Genomic DNA, 16,901 nt, shown 5'->3' with positions numbered 1-16,901 from the left:
TTAATTACTTTAAAGTAATATATAGAATTTAATTGAACAGCACTATTTTTTAAAATTTTGCTATGATAGAGAAGAAACAGAATGCAATTTCTTAGAAACACTAGATGTCCCCCCAAACCTATTTACAGTTGTTTTTACAGAATGTCACAGATACTCTAGAAATACATATAGAAATAGTTTTATCTATGTGATGGGTGCACAATCTATAAGGTATGTTCTGTGCTGGACCTATGTGAAAGTTGTTTTTTTTCATTTATTAATGGGTTATAGTTGGTGTTTACATTCCATCTACCATCACTGTCACAGTCAATGTCATGTCACGACTTAATGAGATGTGTGTTACTAAAGTCCGTTAGTACTGTGAATGCATCTTTGGGAAGATAGGTTTTCCTCCTTCATCTTTTTATATAAGAAACTGGCTTTGTAGTTTCTTAGACTGGATTTCTGTAATTCATATCCTGATTCTTACTTCCATGTTAATACAATGGTTCTAGGTCTGCTTGGCCTTCTGGAAGCCTAGCTGGTTGAACAACTTAGCAACTGCATTTTTAAACAAGCTTCATGAAGAAAATTTCATTTTGGAAGGAAAAGGGAATAAACAATAAAAATATGTATATAAGAATAAAATAAGTGAATGAGAACACAAACACACAGAGACATATATATATATACACACATATATATATACACATATACGTATACATATGTGAAGGCTTAATCTTTCTTGAAATTTATTCTCAGTTAAGTTGCTGTTATTCCTAGGTTGGGAGAGATAGCCTACCCTATACTTTTGTGTTTCTCAGTGTGTTTGGGTACATTTTGAATTTGTATTTAATCCAAGTCAGATTACACAGTGTAAACCACAATCCGTCTCCCAATCCCATTATTAAAAAAAACTTCCCTAAATCAGTTCCTAATCTAAACCCTGAACCTCACCAGCTACTTTAGCAAGCCCAGTAAATCCTGCTTGCATTTTGATAGTGTTTTGAATTTAAATGTTCTTAAATTATCTAGTCAAAATTCCAATCTTCACCTTCTTTTATCAATAAAAAATAGCTAAAGTAAAGTTTAAAAATAAAAAAAAATCATTCCTGCTGCCAGAGTATTTTTCACACTTAGGAGCATTTAGCATCTACTTCACTGCTGGCTCACTGCTTAAGCAGTCAAGAAACCATCATTGCTTTGTAGATCTCTGCAGGAAACTGAAAAATAATATATACCTGTATAATGCACAGGACAGTGATCTATCTACTGCTAAAACTGACCAGAAACAAGGAGTTAACCATAATAATTTTTTTAAATGGTCAGGATAATGTCATTGATCTCTAAAATGGGGTTCTTCAGCCTTCATTGTTAACTAGGATTAATCCTGTTGCCTGCCAGCCTCTTCTGTGGCGGCATTGCAGTCCCGCAGGCTTTGAACTCCAAGTCCAAGACTGTTTGTAGCCACCTCTCTTGCAGTGGTGTGTTGCAGAAGGACTGTGCAGAACAGGGACAGCATTTATCACAGCACTCTCACTGTTCATGGCCTCTCTGAGCCTTTGCTGCTTTGCTTCAGAGAGGCTGAGCTCACAGCGCTGTTTCAGCAAACATGATAGATTGGCATTCAGAGTCTAAGTTTAGCCCTTAGCTCTGACCCAGATCACTTAAAGTATAAATGTATGCTCTGTGTGCATAGCTTTTTTCTGGGCAGCTGTTCACAACCCATTGAAATGATACCCCCACTGCCCTCCTTACTTTTAAGATCTCACAACTCTCCTTGACTCAAGGAAGGAAACAGAAAAATTGTAATTAGAGTCTAAATACTCCTCAGATACCAATTTCCCCTATTTCTTACTGAAGTGATGTATATTTTTTATCTCTCCTGTCATTTTTTAATTTCTATTTTAGTTGCTGCCTGTAGTTGCAACTGGGCAGCTAAAAGTGCATATATAAATATATTTTAAGAAATATTTAAAATTTTATTCTCCACTCAAGCTCATATTAACTACACCTTTATTTGGAAAGATTTTGCTTTACAGTATGATCTAAAATTATTTTCAACTTTGGAATATAGTTTGGGAATAGTGGAAATGAGGTCAGGATTTATTTTGCCTGATTTTCAATAGATTTCAAGCTTATTATTTTTATACCAGTAAAGGTATTGATTTTTTGATAACCACATGGAAAGGTTTTCACTATTACAGAATAAATAACATGATTTTCGTACTTAGAAGTAGATTAATAATACAAGGACTAGCTTAAAAGTTTTGTTTCATAAAACTGAATTAAGGTTTGTGTTTTTTGGGGGACAGGTGCAGTAGACTCAGGATCTTCTTCTTCCTCTTCGTCATCCAGCTTTGTGAATGGTGCTACCAGCAAAAATCTGCCAGCTGTCCAAACTGTTGCTCCAATGCCAGAGGATTCAGCTGAAAACATGAGGTACACAGGTTCTATCTTTTAATATTAAATTTAATTTATCTTCCTAAATTCCTCTAAAAAAAAAACCACCTCATTTAATGGGCATTACTCTAGTTATATGTGTACTATAGTGTATATACTTTTTGGGTACCAAGGATGTGTATGCTAAAATAACACTTCACTGAAAACTCTGAGTTTTTCAAATGAAGGGTCTAACTTGTTCAAACTATGCAAGACACTAATACTTCATTAAAATATTTTTTCAGTTGGCTGGTTTATTTTCTTTACTCAATAATGATAGTACATATTGGAAAGTAAGAAGTTGGTAAATGGAGCACTAGGCAGTGGGAGGAGGCGCTCAACCCCTCCTGAGCAAATGAAAGCCTATGTTAAAGGGGAGAGGGAAAAAACAGACCTGTATTTGAAAAGAACAATAATTTCACTTCTTCTGGAGTACTCTGCAAATACTTTGGAACTTATGAGGCTGACACACTGCTTACTCTGACATGACATTTCCATTTACTTAAAGCCATTTAAAAACTATAAAGTTGAATCAAATTATGCTCATCCTCTTTTCTAAAGAAGCTTACAGAAACTTCTAAAAACAGGTGTGATTTGACATAATTTAGGTTCTATTGTGAAGTTTTCTTACAATCATGGTCTCTGCTTTTTTCACAGTATCACTGCAAAGCTTGAAAGAGCTTTAGAAAAGGTGGCCCCTCTCCTGCGAGAAATTTTTGTTGATTTTGCCCCTTTCCTGTCTCGAACGCTATTGGGCAGCCATGGACAAGAGCTGTTGATTGAAGGTACTGTTCTGTCATGAGATTATATTATTTTAGCTATTATTCATTTGATTTGAACAATTTTTTATTTTCGCTAGACTTCACATAACTATTTTTGACAAATTAATTAATCAGTTGTTAATGCACTGTGATTTCAGTTCTTTGCCTTTAATTTCATTTATGTTAAAAGTGATAGCTTTTCTATTCTTTTGTTCCCCTGAGATGCTGTGTAATGATACATCCTGTCACAAAATAATCTCCATAGTTCGCCTTTCTCTCCTCAGAATAATTCAGTGTTTCAGCCTGACTTTGAGAAAGTAGTGAAAATGCAAATAAAATGTGTAAACTACTCCCACAGAAGAAAGTAAAAAGAAGACCATGCTCCAACATTGTATCTATATTTGGTAGGGCTATTTTTTCCTCAGGCAGATCAATTCACAAAGGCTCATAAAGAGCTGTGCCTAGAGGGGGAGTAAAAACTGATAAATTTTAAAGTATCTTTGACCACTTTCAAGGATTTTTATGGGGTTTATGTGCTATTTTACTACTTCATAGTTAGAAAATTTGCCTCATAAATGAGGCAGGAAGTAAAGCAGAAGTTATGCAGAGCATGCAAATATGGCAGGCTAATGAAGAAAGTAATGAATCAGTACTAATGCAGCTAAAATAGTGAAGGGGGAATTTGCATGAGCATGCACAGGTCATGTATTCAGAGGAATATATTCAGCAAAGTAAACTTTTTCCTTTCAGGATTGTTCTGACACACAGTATTGCTGTTAATTGAGAGGAAAAAGTCTCATTCTGACAAGGCTTATAGTATGGAAAGATCTACACAGAAAAAAAAACCAGCTTTGTGTTCAAATTCCAAACCTCCTCCTATTATGAATGTGTTTTACCTAAATATTAGTGTACGGTTTTTCCTATGGTAATTCCATGATTACATCTCACAGTGTTGGCTCTTGTTACTAGAAATATTCACATCTTGTAGCTGAAATTTTCTACAGCCTTTTCTTTTTTCGTCTTCTTATTGTTTAATAATATCATTGTTGAATAATATCAAGGAATGGTATAGTAGTAGCTTAGAATACTCAGAAGCTTGAGGTATTGTTTATTGTTAATTTATAGCTTGTGATTAAATTGCACTTCTCACTTAATGACACCTAAATTAATGGTCTGAGATTCACGTTGAGATTACTGTAAGATAATTTATGGGCTTCATTCTTAACTCTCTTATTTCAGTGAAGTTGATTGCAAACTTTGTAGCAGTATTATCCTTTTCCATTTGGCAATTGATTAATTGCACTATAGGTTTTATAAGCTATGACTAAAATTGTCTTGGTTCTCCTGAGTTCTTTTACTGATTAAAAAAATTCTTCATTGATGTTGTTCTGCTTTTGTATTTTTGTCAGATCCTTATCATGATCAAGGTTATAACAGTTCCCAGGATATGACAAAGACTGAAGTGCTAGAGGTCACAGGAATCTCACCCCTATACAGCCATATTTAATCTTACTATTTATCCATAGAGAAACATTTTGTTGGATTGTTTTTGGCATGTGGCATTTTTCTGATAACTGCTTGGAGTGTCATTCCATATTTTGCCCCTATTTTCCTCCCTTTATATGACTTAGCCACCCAATTCAGAATCAGAAAACATTGTTCACAAACCAAACACTGAGTTCCAAAACAAGCAGTGTCCTCTCCATCATTTTTCTTTAATGTTATGTCTCACCTTCTCTTCAATCACACTCTCATTCCTGATTTCTAAAAACCAGTCCTTTCTTCCCAAGATATTGAAGTAGAAATCTAGGAAGTAAAAATATTTCAAGCACACCATAGATTTTTACACTGCAAGACTTGAATTTTTGTTTTTCAATTCTAAAATACTTGGGCTTTTTTTCTTCTTAACAGATGACTCAGAGTTGCTCTTATAGTCATTGTCTGCTTCTGATCTTTTCTCTCTTCATTGCCTCCATGAGACCTTTTTTCTCAAGTAAACTGAATTTTGCCTCATAAAGATGCCTTTGAAAGAGAATTCCAAATTCTCTTTCATTCTGATTCCTGATTTGTTTTGAGAAGTCTTCTGTCATTCCTTACTGAAAGCCAGTGGTAGTCGTGAAGTACTTGAAAGTGCTGTCCAGGTAATGACTCAAAAATAGAGGGATTTGGTGCTGTTACTCAGGATATGAGTGTGCATAGAATTCCTGTGGGGCTTTGATAATTGTTTTTGTTGGTTTTTTTTTTTTTTTACTGCAAGTAGTAATTAACTTGACACTTTTATAGGCAATGGTTTAATTTGCTACTCTATATGTAAAGGTTTTAGTTATAAGAATTCAAAAAGGAGCAAATAAACTTTCTTTAATTAAGTCTTAAGGCACTCGTCTCTTTTTCAAATTGATCACCGTAAAAATATCTGTTGTGTTCTATAAAGGATGCACTGTCAAGCTTAATATAATGATACCTTTCCTTCTTTGCTGTTTTTCAAAACCTCCTCATGATACGAAGTTTCTTCCCTCTCACATTTTGGTAAAATCAGAATACTGTCAGACATCCTTGATGCCATGTGCTTTTCCCTGAGGCTCTTTCTAGTGTATGTGTGTGTGTAAGAAATGCTAAATGATTTTCAGATTTGGTAAGAATGTACACAGTCTTGTAGCTGACTGCATACTGAACGGCACAAAATAAAAGGAAGCAGAAAAAAAAACTAACCTCAAAACTTCTAAAACAGTTTAATCATGCAAATTTTCCAGAATATCTGATGATTTATGATAGCTGTTGTCAATATATTTTTAGAAATGTTTATACAACTTAGTTATGATTTCACCTTTTTGTAGTAGTTCAGCTGCCTCAAACCTTTGGTGAAAAATCTTGAAGTCCTTTTGCATCAGACTGCATCACCATTCTGTTCCATGGGAGACTGGTTGATCTATTGTTTGAGTAAATTACGCTTAATGTCTTAGTGCCTTCTGAACTTTTTATTGGAGTTGAAATACACAGGCTGCAATGATCTTTGGTCAGTCTAGACCAAAAACTTAGGCCACTAATTCTTGAAATTACTCATTTCTCTTCCTCTAGTAAATTCCTAAATGTGACTGGTAACAGAGGAACCCCATCAGGTAGTAATCTGACATTGCACAGTATATTTATTGGTAAAATTCCTCATCTATTTGCTCTACTAAATTTACTAAATTACTAATTACAGAAATAGTTACTTGCTCCTATTTCTAAAACCAATTCTTTCTTCAAAGGTATCTTACACTCCATTTAATTTCAAATGTTTCATCAACTTCTCAGAATATTTTATGAGTAGAAAATATTGCCAGTGATGGGTTAAAAGGGACCTTTTTTCATTTGAATACAAATGGCTTCAAACAGAGTATACCAGAACCAACCCAACACTACTGTGGTTTGTCAACTGAGGTTCTTCCAATGCCTCCAAGAACAGAAGTTGCAAAGGTTAAAATCATCCGTACAGAATCTAATTGGAAACAAACATGCAATATGTGTAGGCCACATATTTGGGCTTAGCAGAGCTCATTGTGGAGTTCCATTTAACACTTGCACAGATATGTTTTCGCTAACTAGTTTCCATATGGTCTGCAAATTCCCTCCATGTAAAGTGCATGACAACATTCTAGCTTTTAGGTGAAAATGTTACAGGCAAGTGTAATCTGATCTGTAGCTGAAAGAAAAGCTATATCCTCTTTTTGTCAAGCACAGATGGCTAAAAGTATTTCCACTACAGCTATTCTTGGAGTGTCTGGAACTGTAAGAATAGGTCCACGATTGAAACACAGTCACATAGAATGCTTTCCCCTCTCTTGAGTGAGGCACCTAAGAAACTTCACTGATGCTTTTACTTTGCTGTATCATTAGCTGGGTAGAAGGTCAGCCAGGTAGCCCTTCTCCAAAGGATCTCCGATGAATTCCTTGCTGTACGTTTGATATGTTTCTGATACAGGCACAATTAAAGTCAGATGACAGAGAGAATGTTTTTGCGCTGATAGGAGCAGGATCTGTTTCTCCTCATTAACTCACCACATGGCTCTATGAAAATATTCAGTAGAGGTGGTGATGGACTAGCTTTGTATCATGTTTGACAGGAGGCTTCTTGAAACAATTGAAAAATTGCCCAAAACATTCCTTTGGAAACCACAGATAGAACTTGGGTGCTAAATGACACTACTCTGAAAGCTCCCCAAGTCCTCAAGTGTGACATCACTGTGGCATCTACCAATACTGGCACAATAAGTTTCTGATTTTCTTGAAGAATACTGAATCTTGAATTAGGAAGAGCAGGACATCCATTTTCCTTTACATACTATGGTAATCTGGAAACCCCTTATACTTTCTTGGGAAAATTTACTTTTTTGGAGCTTTATATGTCCCTTGTGTTTCTCTTAGAAACTTTTCAGAACTTTTGTATTACTGTGTTCAGGAGCACAGATGCTGTAAAGTAGAAAAAAATGCATGTTCTTGCAGAACTTTTTTCGCCCCGTACATATTATTCTCTCATTCTTTTATCTCACTCTGCCACATCCAAAACATTTTAATTTGTGTGTCCAGGCATGCTTCCTTCCAACTAACTAAAACTTGCCTTACCAGTCTGTAGGACAGCATGTAGCCAACATTTTGAACAAGATAAATTAATTAATATTAGAAATTAAGAGGGGAAAGGAATAAATAAATAATTTATGATTTTGAAATTTGTATTAACTCAAATTAACAGCATGTAAATAAAACCTCAAGCTATTCATGGTGCTGAAATTTCTATAATCCAATATTTCATCCCATTTTGCTATTTTTATTAACAGTCTTTTTTATAGTGTCAAATTGTTCCTGACAAAACTAAGTGCTCAGGTGAAACAAAGGCATTGCATTGGAGAGATATGTTGAATCATTTTCTGGACTAACCAAGACTCAAGTAAAAGCCAGATTTCAACATAGCCAGGTGCTGAGTCCAACTTCTAGGAGCAAAGAACAGACTTAGATCCATCCTAAGGATCCTAGAGATGAGGGACAAAGCCATGCAAAGAATGGAGGGATTGCCAAAATAATTGGGATGCTTGGCTCCCTTGGCTCATTGCTGAGGACTTGTCCAGTGCCTTGGAAGAACAGATGAGTGATTTAATTTCTGTGCATAAATTTGGTTAAACTCCCACTATCTTGTTCTACAGTCAGCACTTCAAGAATGATGCACACGCTGCAGAGGTATGAAGTACTATGTTAGGAGCTTCATATGTTCAAAGTATCAAAAGGACATAACAAGAAGTTAAATACTACAGGAGGCCTTAGAGTTTCCATCAAGAGAATGCCTAAGGAGGGTAAACATGATTGGAAATCTTTAATAGCGCTTACCCTCAATTTTTGCGATTGATGTTACTCTTAGTCATTATGACTATTTAAAAAATATTTTCTAAATATAGTCTTCCGTCCAACTTCTCAAGAGGAAAAATGTCATGTATTTGCTGGATGCCTTTGGAACTTTGTGACTTTTGAGCGTGTAAATCACATTTTCCCTGTGCCACATAGTGGAAGGCATGATAGTCTGCATTAACCTTAATTTGCTTTAACATCATCACGACTGCATTTGTTCACATGGTGATAGACAGGTGTACTTCAATGTCAGCTAGCCACCTGCAGAAATCAGTAAAAAAATCAGTGGGCTTTTTCTTTGTTTTGCAGCTGACTGCATCTTAACTGTAGATGCAGTCAAGAATATGTCATTTTCCCTTGAGGCATCAAAGATGGTCAATGCTTATGCCACTTAATGAAATAAGCCTTTCTGCTGATTTTTTATGTGTGATCACACATATAAATGTATATATATAAATTGATTTCCATTTTTTATATAAGTTCTTTAATCATTACCTTGAAGATCATTTTAGTATGAGATATTTTCTATGCATAATGAATTTGTCTTTTCAGGGAAGCCTCACATAAGCTCATGCCAGCTTGGTCTCAGATTTCAGAAATGTCTTGCAATTATATCACTGTATAGCTATATATGTACTTTAATCTGATTTTTTTTGAGAACATGAAACTTATGTTATGGTACTGGGTGAGGAGGATCACCCTTTTAGTCTCTTGATAACTTTTCAATGTGTTTGCCTGTTTCAGCCATTTTAACTGAGGTTAAAAAAATCCAGTATTCCCAAATACAAACATTTCTTTATAAAAAATATACCCTGTCTTGGGTTAGGGTGTGTTTCTTACTCATCTTCAATATTTTCTCTGCACTATTATTTGAGGTATGCCATCATTGTTTAGTAAAGGAATAGAAAACTGAGTAGTAATTCAAAGTAATCACAGCTGATTCATTTGTAACATACTGCATAATATACTGTGTTGGTGCAATACTGTGGGCATTGCAGCATAAGGAGCAGGAAAGCAATTGGTAAAGCAGGACTGTGGGAGCAGTAGGAACTCAGCCTTATTAGACATCAGGGAATCCCTGCTGGACATCAAGGTGATTGTCAAAACTTTCTGTGGAGGGGCAAGGCCGGCGTCATTTGCAAGAGGTGTCGCTGGTGTCACTGGACACAATCACTCTGTTCAGTGAGGATGAGGAATCTTATGCATTATTTGGTTGTACTGGGTCAGGAACTCTTAAGTTGGTTTTCAAAGCTAAGTTAATAATGTCATTCTTTGCTGTGCCACATGCCACTCCTTCCTTTCCTTGTGCCCAAAGTGACTAAGTGTACCTTCTTCTCTATCTAGGAAGAGGTGATGCTGCATGTTTAGCACAGTGCAGTTAAATCCAGTGAATTTCCTGACCCAGTCCTCTGTATAACAGTTTTTCTGAATTTGTAGTAGTAGGATTCCTAGTCAGAGATTACGTTTTGTCTTCAGTATGGAGACTTGCAGAAAGATCCCAGAAAAATTGCACTACTGTCTGAAATTAACCCCTTCTTACATAATGAGGTTGGAATAATAATGATTTATAGATGATGCTTTTCTTCAGTAAGTTGAAGTTTGTGTTTTCCTTTTTAGTTTTAAGAATTTCTGTAAGCAATATGCAAGATTAGGTTTTTACCATTAAGAAAACCATAGGTCATTTTGAAACAGGGCATTAAATCCTCCAACAGATAGAATTTAAAATACTGCTGCTGCTTGAAAAGCTACCTGCATACATTTTAACCCATGCATAAGCAGGAAAAAGAGAAAGTTCATGAATTTCAAACTGATGTGCAATTATAGGCATGTCATAAATTTGTTTTAAGAAGTTCTCTGCCTAGGGTTGGTACGATTAGCTCCTGGTATCTGACTGAAAGGCTCCACAGTGCGCTCATGTCTCTGCACACACTTTGGGACTGATCATGGATTTTACTAAAAAGCTTCAATAAGTCAGGCACACATGAAGACAGAAAACACCACCAGTTTTCCAGAAGATTGCTTGGTAGGAAGAAAGAAATGCTGAAGGGCTAAGTGTATATTCAAATCTGTCTATTTATTTACACCTACTCCAGAGAGTAAAGGTTCAAAGCTTTGCAACTTACGGAGTTTTTTTAGAGTAGGTTACTAGTAACAAGACCAGATGCCAATTCAGACAGCTGAAGTGCAGGTGCCACAAAAGAAGTCTCTGTTATTTACCCAGGTTGAAATCTTCAAACTATAATGACCCAACACAAGTTACAGAACATTTTTCCTTCACATAATATTCCTTTATGACATCTTTAAAGGGATATCATTGCAAACACCAGAAAGAGGATACACATTCATTCAATTTTGATTTAACTCTTGATTTACTGAAGTTCCTGCGTGCAGAAGTATGTTCTGAGCAGATGTTTAACATGGCAGGAAGCATTATAGATCAGAGATCCAGATAGCAACTAGGAAATGCATAGCATCTGGCACCTTTTTGAAAGTAAACCTGCCAATAATTAATTACACATATGAGCCACTCTATCCCTGTCTAATGAGTTGGACACTTACTAAGATGTATTAGACTGTGGAACAGAGGTTAACTGCTCATGCCCTCTCCTCTGTCTCTGACTTGTGTGGTCCCAGTGTAACTTAAGGGTAGAAATTGTTGTTGGCACTCAGATTTTATGTCGTTCATTATATTTTCATTATTACATTGATTAATAATCAAGATGTCTTTACATTCCAAAATGTAAAGAATTCCCATTAGACAGAAATTGGGCTTCTTCTGTTGCTTTGACAATAGAGAAAAAACAAAGACTGAAATTGTGAGACTAATTGTAAAGTTTAGTTAGGAGAGTGCAGATGTTAAATAATTAATAAATACGTGCCTTCAGGAAAGAAAAAGCTGGTAACAATATAAAGTAGTCAGGTTTAATGGAAAGAAGCTCTGAAAGTTATCTTTGAAAATATAGAGGCCACTAGATGTTAGAAGTTACTAAATTACTGTTGGAAGTGCTATTATAACAATTTTATTATAAGGAAGTGAAGAACACCAATTACTGTTTTTTCTAAATCACATAACAAAATGCACAAAATATTGGAGCCTTTAAAGAGTAAGAAAAGGAGTTAATTGTTTGTGATCCCTGGGTCCCATTTACTTCAGCAGTAATAGCCACTTTCTCATAAATTTCTTTTTCAAGCTAGTCACCTGTATTCCAGTTGCAAGCCAAAAAGCCTAGAAAGGACTGGTCTTTTTGCCTTAGAATTCTAGAAAAATACCCTCCCTGATTCCATCTCCCTATTACCCTCCTTGATAGTCTATCTTTTTTGTAATCCAGTTTTTGTCTCCCTTCTTGCTTTAACTTCCAGCTTTACTGGGAATATTTTTTTTCTAGTGAATTTTCCTACTAACCTACTACCAAAAAAAAAAAAAAAGTTATTTAGTTATTTTAAGGAAATAATTTTTAAAAGATTCTGGAGAAAGTTCTTAACATGTGCAGGCACTGCTGTAACACAGCCTGTAGGTGGACTCATCATATCAACTATACAGCAGTGCTGAATGGTAACACTGGACTAAGTTGTACAATATTTTTTTTTACAACAGCCACCTTTTCCCCCCTTATTATTTTCTCCTGTACTGTCCAGGTCCAAAGAAAAACGAGGTGGTATGCCAAAATGGTATTCAGTATCTACAGGATGTTCATGCTGTGACTGAAGCTCTCCACAGGCAGAGGTTCTTTGGTTCTTATTCCACTTAATTCATCATTCAGAACTCAGCAGGGGACTCTGCCTGATTTTGGACTTGAAACAGTTAGGCTGGTATTTGCCCCAGCCCTTGTCCTCTGAAGGCTTAAAAATGGAATCAATCTACTTTATTACACCAGCAGTGTTTCCCAGAGAACTACCTAACTCTGATAATCTATAGGGTGCAAATAACATCTCTGTATCAGATGCCCTGAAAGACGTATTTCTCATAGGACATAGTAAAATAATTCTTTTCCATGTAGTCTGTGCTCTATGACCAGGTTCTTTACAAAATTAATCTCATTTAGGGCTGGTCACAGTTTTTCTGTATATGTTCCTTAACTTTCTGTCTACTTATCACCTGTTCTATGACCCAGGCTGAAATATTTTAATTAGTGACCAAATTTACCAAGTTTCCTTACTGGTCCTGATGATTTAAAGGCACTTCTTCAGTTCATTCTGCTAGAGATGGATTTACTTGTTTCCATGCCTTCAAGGCTTAAAAAAAGAATCTTGCACAAGAACTATAGACTCAATTACTTGAAAAATTACTACACTGGAATTTTAAAAAACACCCGTTTATCGATCATTTTTTGATGGGACAAAATGTTAATTATAGTATAAACACTAATAAACCCTCTAGCTTGATATCCATAGATATTAACAGACTCCCTACATACCTGGGATTATTTTTGCAAGAACTAAGATACTATATTTTTACTGTGTTCAGTGCAACTTTATGTTAAATTTTACCTCCTTCAAAAAAAGACCCTCAGATCTGCTAAACAGCTATTCTCTTATATCATATTTTTTGTCTGACGGTGTGTGGAATTTTATGATTCAGTCTTTTTATACTTCTTGTCTGTGGAGATTTTCTTGCAATGAGAAAACCTCATGCTGAAAGAACTTGTCAGACAACAGAGACAGTTGTGATATGTCAAATTAAGATGGCAAAGTGATGTCAAAGTAGGTCTAGAGAGAGCCCATAACAATGTTACTGTCAAGTAAATAAAGAAAACTGAAACACAAGAAAAACAAGTTATTTCAAGAGATCTATGACTGTGGAGGGTTTTTTGTGTTTTGAGAGACACTGTTTCAGAATGATTACCACTTGTCAGCAGGGCTTCAGGACAGAAGCGCAATCTGATGGCAGCCAACTGAGGTCAGCAAAGGTCAGCTTGGAGATTTTTATTTTCCTTTTCTTGTTATGAAAATCTCAGGAAGCATTTATATTTATACAAAAACTGGTTTTGCTACTCAGGAGATCACATCTACTTAAACTAAGGGTCATCTTGGCCTTAGAAATTTAGGAAGCTGCATGAGCTCTGAGGTTTTCTTATACTCCCTATTTGAAGCTGTGCTGGTTCACTCAGTGTGGCCCCAATGTTGCTAAAGAGAAGAAATATAAGAAAGTAAGGAGGGTCAGTAGGAGTAAGTGGTTTTATTGCTGGGCTACTTAAACTTTTCTCACCATCCTTTCTTGTCATTCATCAGGCACATATTTCAGTTTTGTCATGTCCCCCTAATAATAGGAAAGAATGTAACAAGGAGCTAGAAGAATAATAGAAAGAAGAAAGCAAAAAGTAATTCCTATGTTTACTGTAGGAGGAAAGAAACAAAAAGGAAAAATCTCATAAAATAGGGCATCAAATAGGAATAAGTTATAGACCAAAGCAAAGCAAAAGTTGATAAATATCAGGAGTAAAAATAAAACTTCATACCTAAGGAAAAATGGCATTGAGTAATACCTTTTCAGGGAAATCCTGATATTCTAGAGACTGTTATTTGGGGTCATACCTATGATGTATCTTTTCCAGGATGTCCCTTTTTTACAAATTTAAAAAGACTTGGAAAAGGTTTTTGAGATGAGCAGAAAGCACCATTGTTGTAGTAAAGGTATAAAGTATAAACATTTACTTATGTTAACGAGTGAAATTAATGTATTTATTTCTGCTTGTATAGTTCTTTAAAAATAATTTACTACTGAGGCAATACTTGCAAAATGTATTTCCTCTAGCTCAGATTTGAGAAGAGGTGAAAGACTGAGGAAAAAAAAAGAGAAAGAAGAGGTAGATGTTTCTTCATGTTAATAAGATGATCTCTTTTTTTCCATGTATTAACTATGTGGCAACTTCTTTGGTATCACTTGTTTTCATTTAGTAATTTTTCTACAGATTCGATCAGAAAATTGGCAGCTTTTTTGGGAAAGGATTGACAGGGAAATATCACATGACAAAACCTCAAAAATATTTGAAATTGTCACATTTTAAATTAACTTTTAAATTTCTTTATCAATTATTGTTTTTCTTATTTCTTCCATTGAAATAAAATGTCCCTGGCAGCAGCTGATGTAGGAATATCTTGACAAAGTCTGAGCCACTTATTTGAATAATATTTTAGTATAAAGAGGGAAGAAGACTTTTGGAATAATATTTGAATTCTCACAGTTGACTGTTTGGTTTTGGAGGAAAAATCTGGAATGCTTTTCATTGAGATTCTTTCTACATTTTCTAGATTTTCTAGAACATGTAATTGTAGGTGTTTTCCAGGCTTCTGCTGAAAAAGAAGTTTTTAACTTACTCAAGCCTACCTGAAAATGAAGTACATTTTGACAGAAAAGCAGTAATTCCAACTTCAAGACCTTTTCAAGACTGGAGATATTTTAGTTTGATCAACTGCAGTGCAGTGTGATCATTGACTTGGGTGTTTTTACCTGTAGTCTAGAAGAGGAGGAAATACATTAAATTTATAAATAAATTCTAGTAAATATGTGTCATACCATTTAAAAAATCTGCTTTACTTAATAGGGAATTGTTTTCTTATAATTAATATTTGTGTTGAAATAGTTTATTTAAAAAGAATATTTTTGTCTCTTTTTTTGTTGTTAATGCTGATTAGAACAATTTCTCAATTGATACATGATTAACGTAAATTTTAGATCTGTTGTGTTATAGAAGTTGGGTAACCAAACTATTTCACTATCCCACAATATTTTAAAAGGTTTGGAAGATATTTGGAAAGAGTTCTGTCAGAAGAAATACTGTCTTAAGAGAATGACAGTAGTATACAAATGCATCTATTAAGTAAATCCCAATGGAGCACTGGACAAATAAAAAATTACCACAGGCATTAAATGAAAAACTGAATCAGTTTTGAAAATCAGAATATTAAACTGAACAGTGGTAGTGGATTTTATTTTATAGATTTAGTGGTCTCTTTTTCACTTGATGAATGAGAATTTGTGCATCCCATTACAATAAAGGAAAATTGTCAGAAAATCCACAGGTTAGCATAAGGCTGGACTCTTCAAAGTAGTGTGGCACTAGCATCAGTTTTGTCAATATCATTGCAGCTCATGGGATTACTGGACAAAAGTCTGTAATTTTAAAAACTAAATCATCTATGTGTTGTAATAAATCCCCTCTCTGTGGGTACACTCTCAAAGGTTTTTGACATTCTGTGATTCTATCTGGATATTTTCCATTCCATATTTAGATTCCTTTTTAGTAACTGCAGTGGTGAAGATGTTTAGGTTTTCTCACTTTAATAAAGTTATTCAAGAAACTATTACATACCATTCTTACTCTTTTAAGTATTGCCCCAATATTAAGGTCTGTTTTGTTTTACAAATCTGACTAAAAGGGCTGGCCCATTTGAGTTGGGTTTGGACAGATATAAATTTGGGGGATTTTGTTGACCTATCACTGTTTATTTGAGGTGTTGCTCCTAAGATGTCTGTTCTAAAGATTTATGATAAAATTTTAAAGGTATTCCATTTGATAACTTGGATCATAACTTTCCTAGATTTCTCGCAATCAAAAAGACTATTGCTTGTACTGTGCAGTGTCTTTCACCATAACCAAAAAAATCCTTTAAGAATTCTAACTGTTTTGATCAATTAAAAAACGTGGAGTCAAATTCACATTTGCTGTATTTTTCTGTATCACTCTTCTGTTCTGTAAAGGAGATTTGCCTGTACAAAGAATGGTCTGGAGTACTAATACAGCCATCCTTCAAGGTCCCTAGAGTTGGTGGTAAGGTCAGTCAAGGCTGCTGAAGGAATTGTTAAATCCATAACCCTGACTTTGTTATTTTTGTGAGTTATGTCTTTGGAATAGTGTTTTCTTTCATCTAGTAAAAGCAAAGTTATAATTATTTTGCAGCATGGCTGTGATTTCCATCTGCAAACTTTCTGCAAATCCTGAATATTTCCCAGCCTTTGCTTTTCAATAAGGACCATTAGTGTAATTTAAATGCCTACAAAATATGTGACATATGTGTGGTTCTAAAACCAATTCTGAGTGTAATCTTGCAAAACTTTGCATTCCATTTAATACATATCCTCCCCCTGCCTCCCCAATAATTGCTTTGTTTGGAATAAGAACATCTGTTGTTTCAGTTTAAGTTTTGCATACTTAGCATTTACTTCCAAATTTTTCACCAATATTCTGTTTTCTCTCTGTACTCTCTCCTTTCAGATCTTTAGGGAACTCCCCAGAAATTTGATAATTCATGAAAAACATTAATTTGCATCTAATTTTCTCTGAGTGACAGCCTATAGAAGAGAGGGAATAATGTACATTTAAATTATCCAAATAACTTTGTTGG

The 16,901-nt window shown here is 34.9% G+C and overlaps 1 protein-coding gene across 1 annotated transcript in view; it reads left to right on the top strand.

The window, feature by feature from the left end:
• The window catches only part of NBEA (neurobeachin), a gene marked incomplete at its 5' end in the record, with an annotated part of 454,102 nt that overhangs the window by 185,633 nt on the left and 251,568 nt on the right, over positions 1-16,901 (top strand). The window contains 2 exons of the mRNA XM_084201080.1: positions 2,295-2,421; positions 3,079-3,206. Of these exons, the coding sequence (XP_084057206.1) occupies positions 2,295-2,421; positions 3,079-3,206 (255 nt within the window). The remainder of the gene's footprint in view (positions 1-2,294; positions 2,422-3,078; positions 3,207-16,901) is intronic.

Source organism: Fringilla coelebs (assembly GCF_963513975.1).
Source record: "Fringilla coelebs genome assembly, chromosome: 2".
In the NCBI taxonomy this organism is placed as follows: Eukaryota; Metazoa; Chordata; class Aves; order Passeriformes; family Fringillidae; genus Fringilla; species Fringilla coelebs.
Note: the sequence above shows the minus strand (reverse complement) of the source record. Positions and strands in the feature narration are given on the sequence as shown.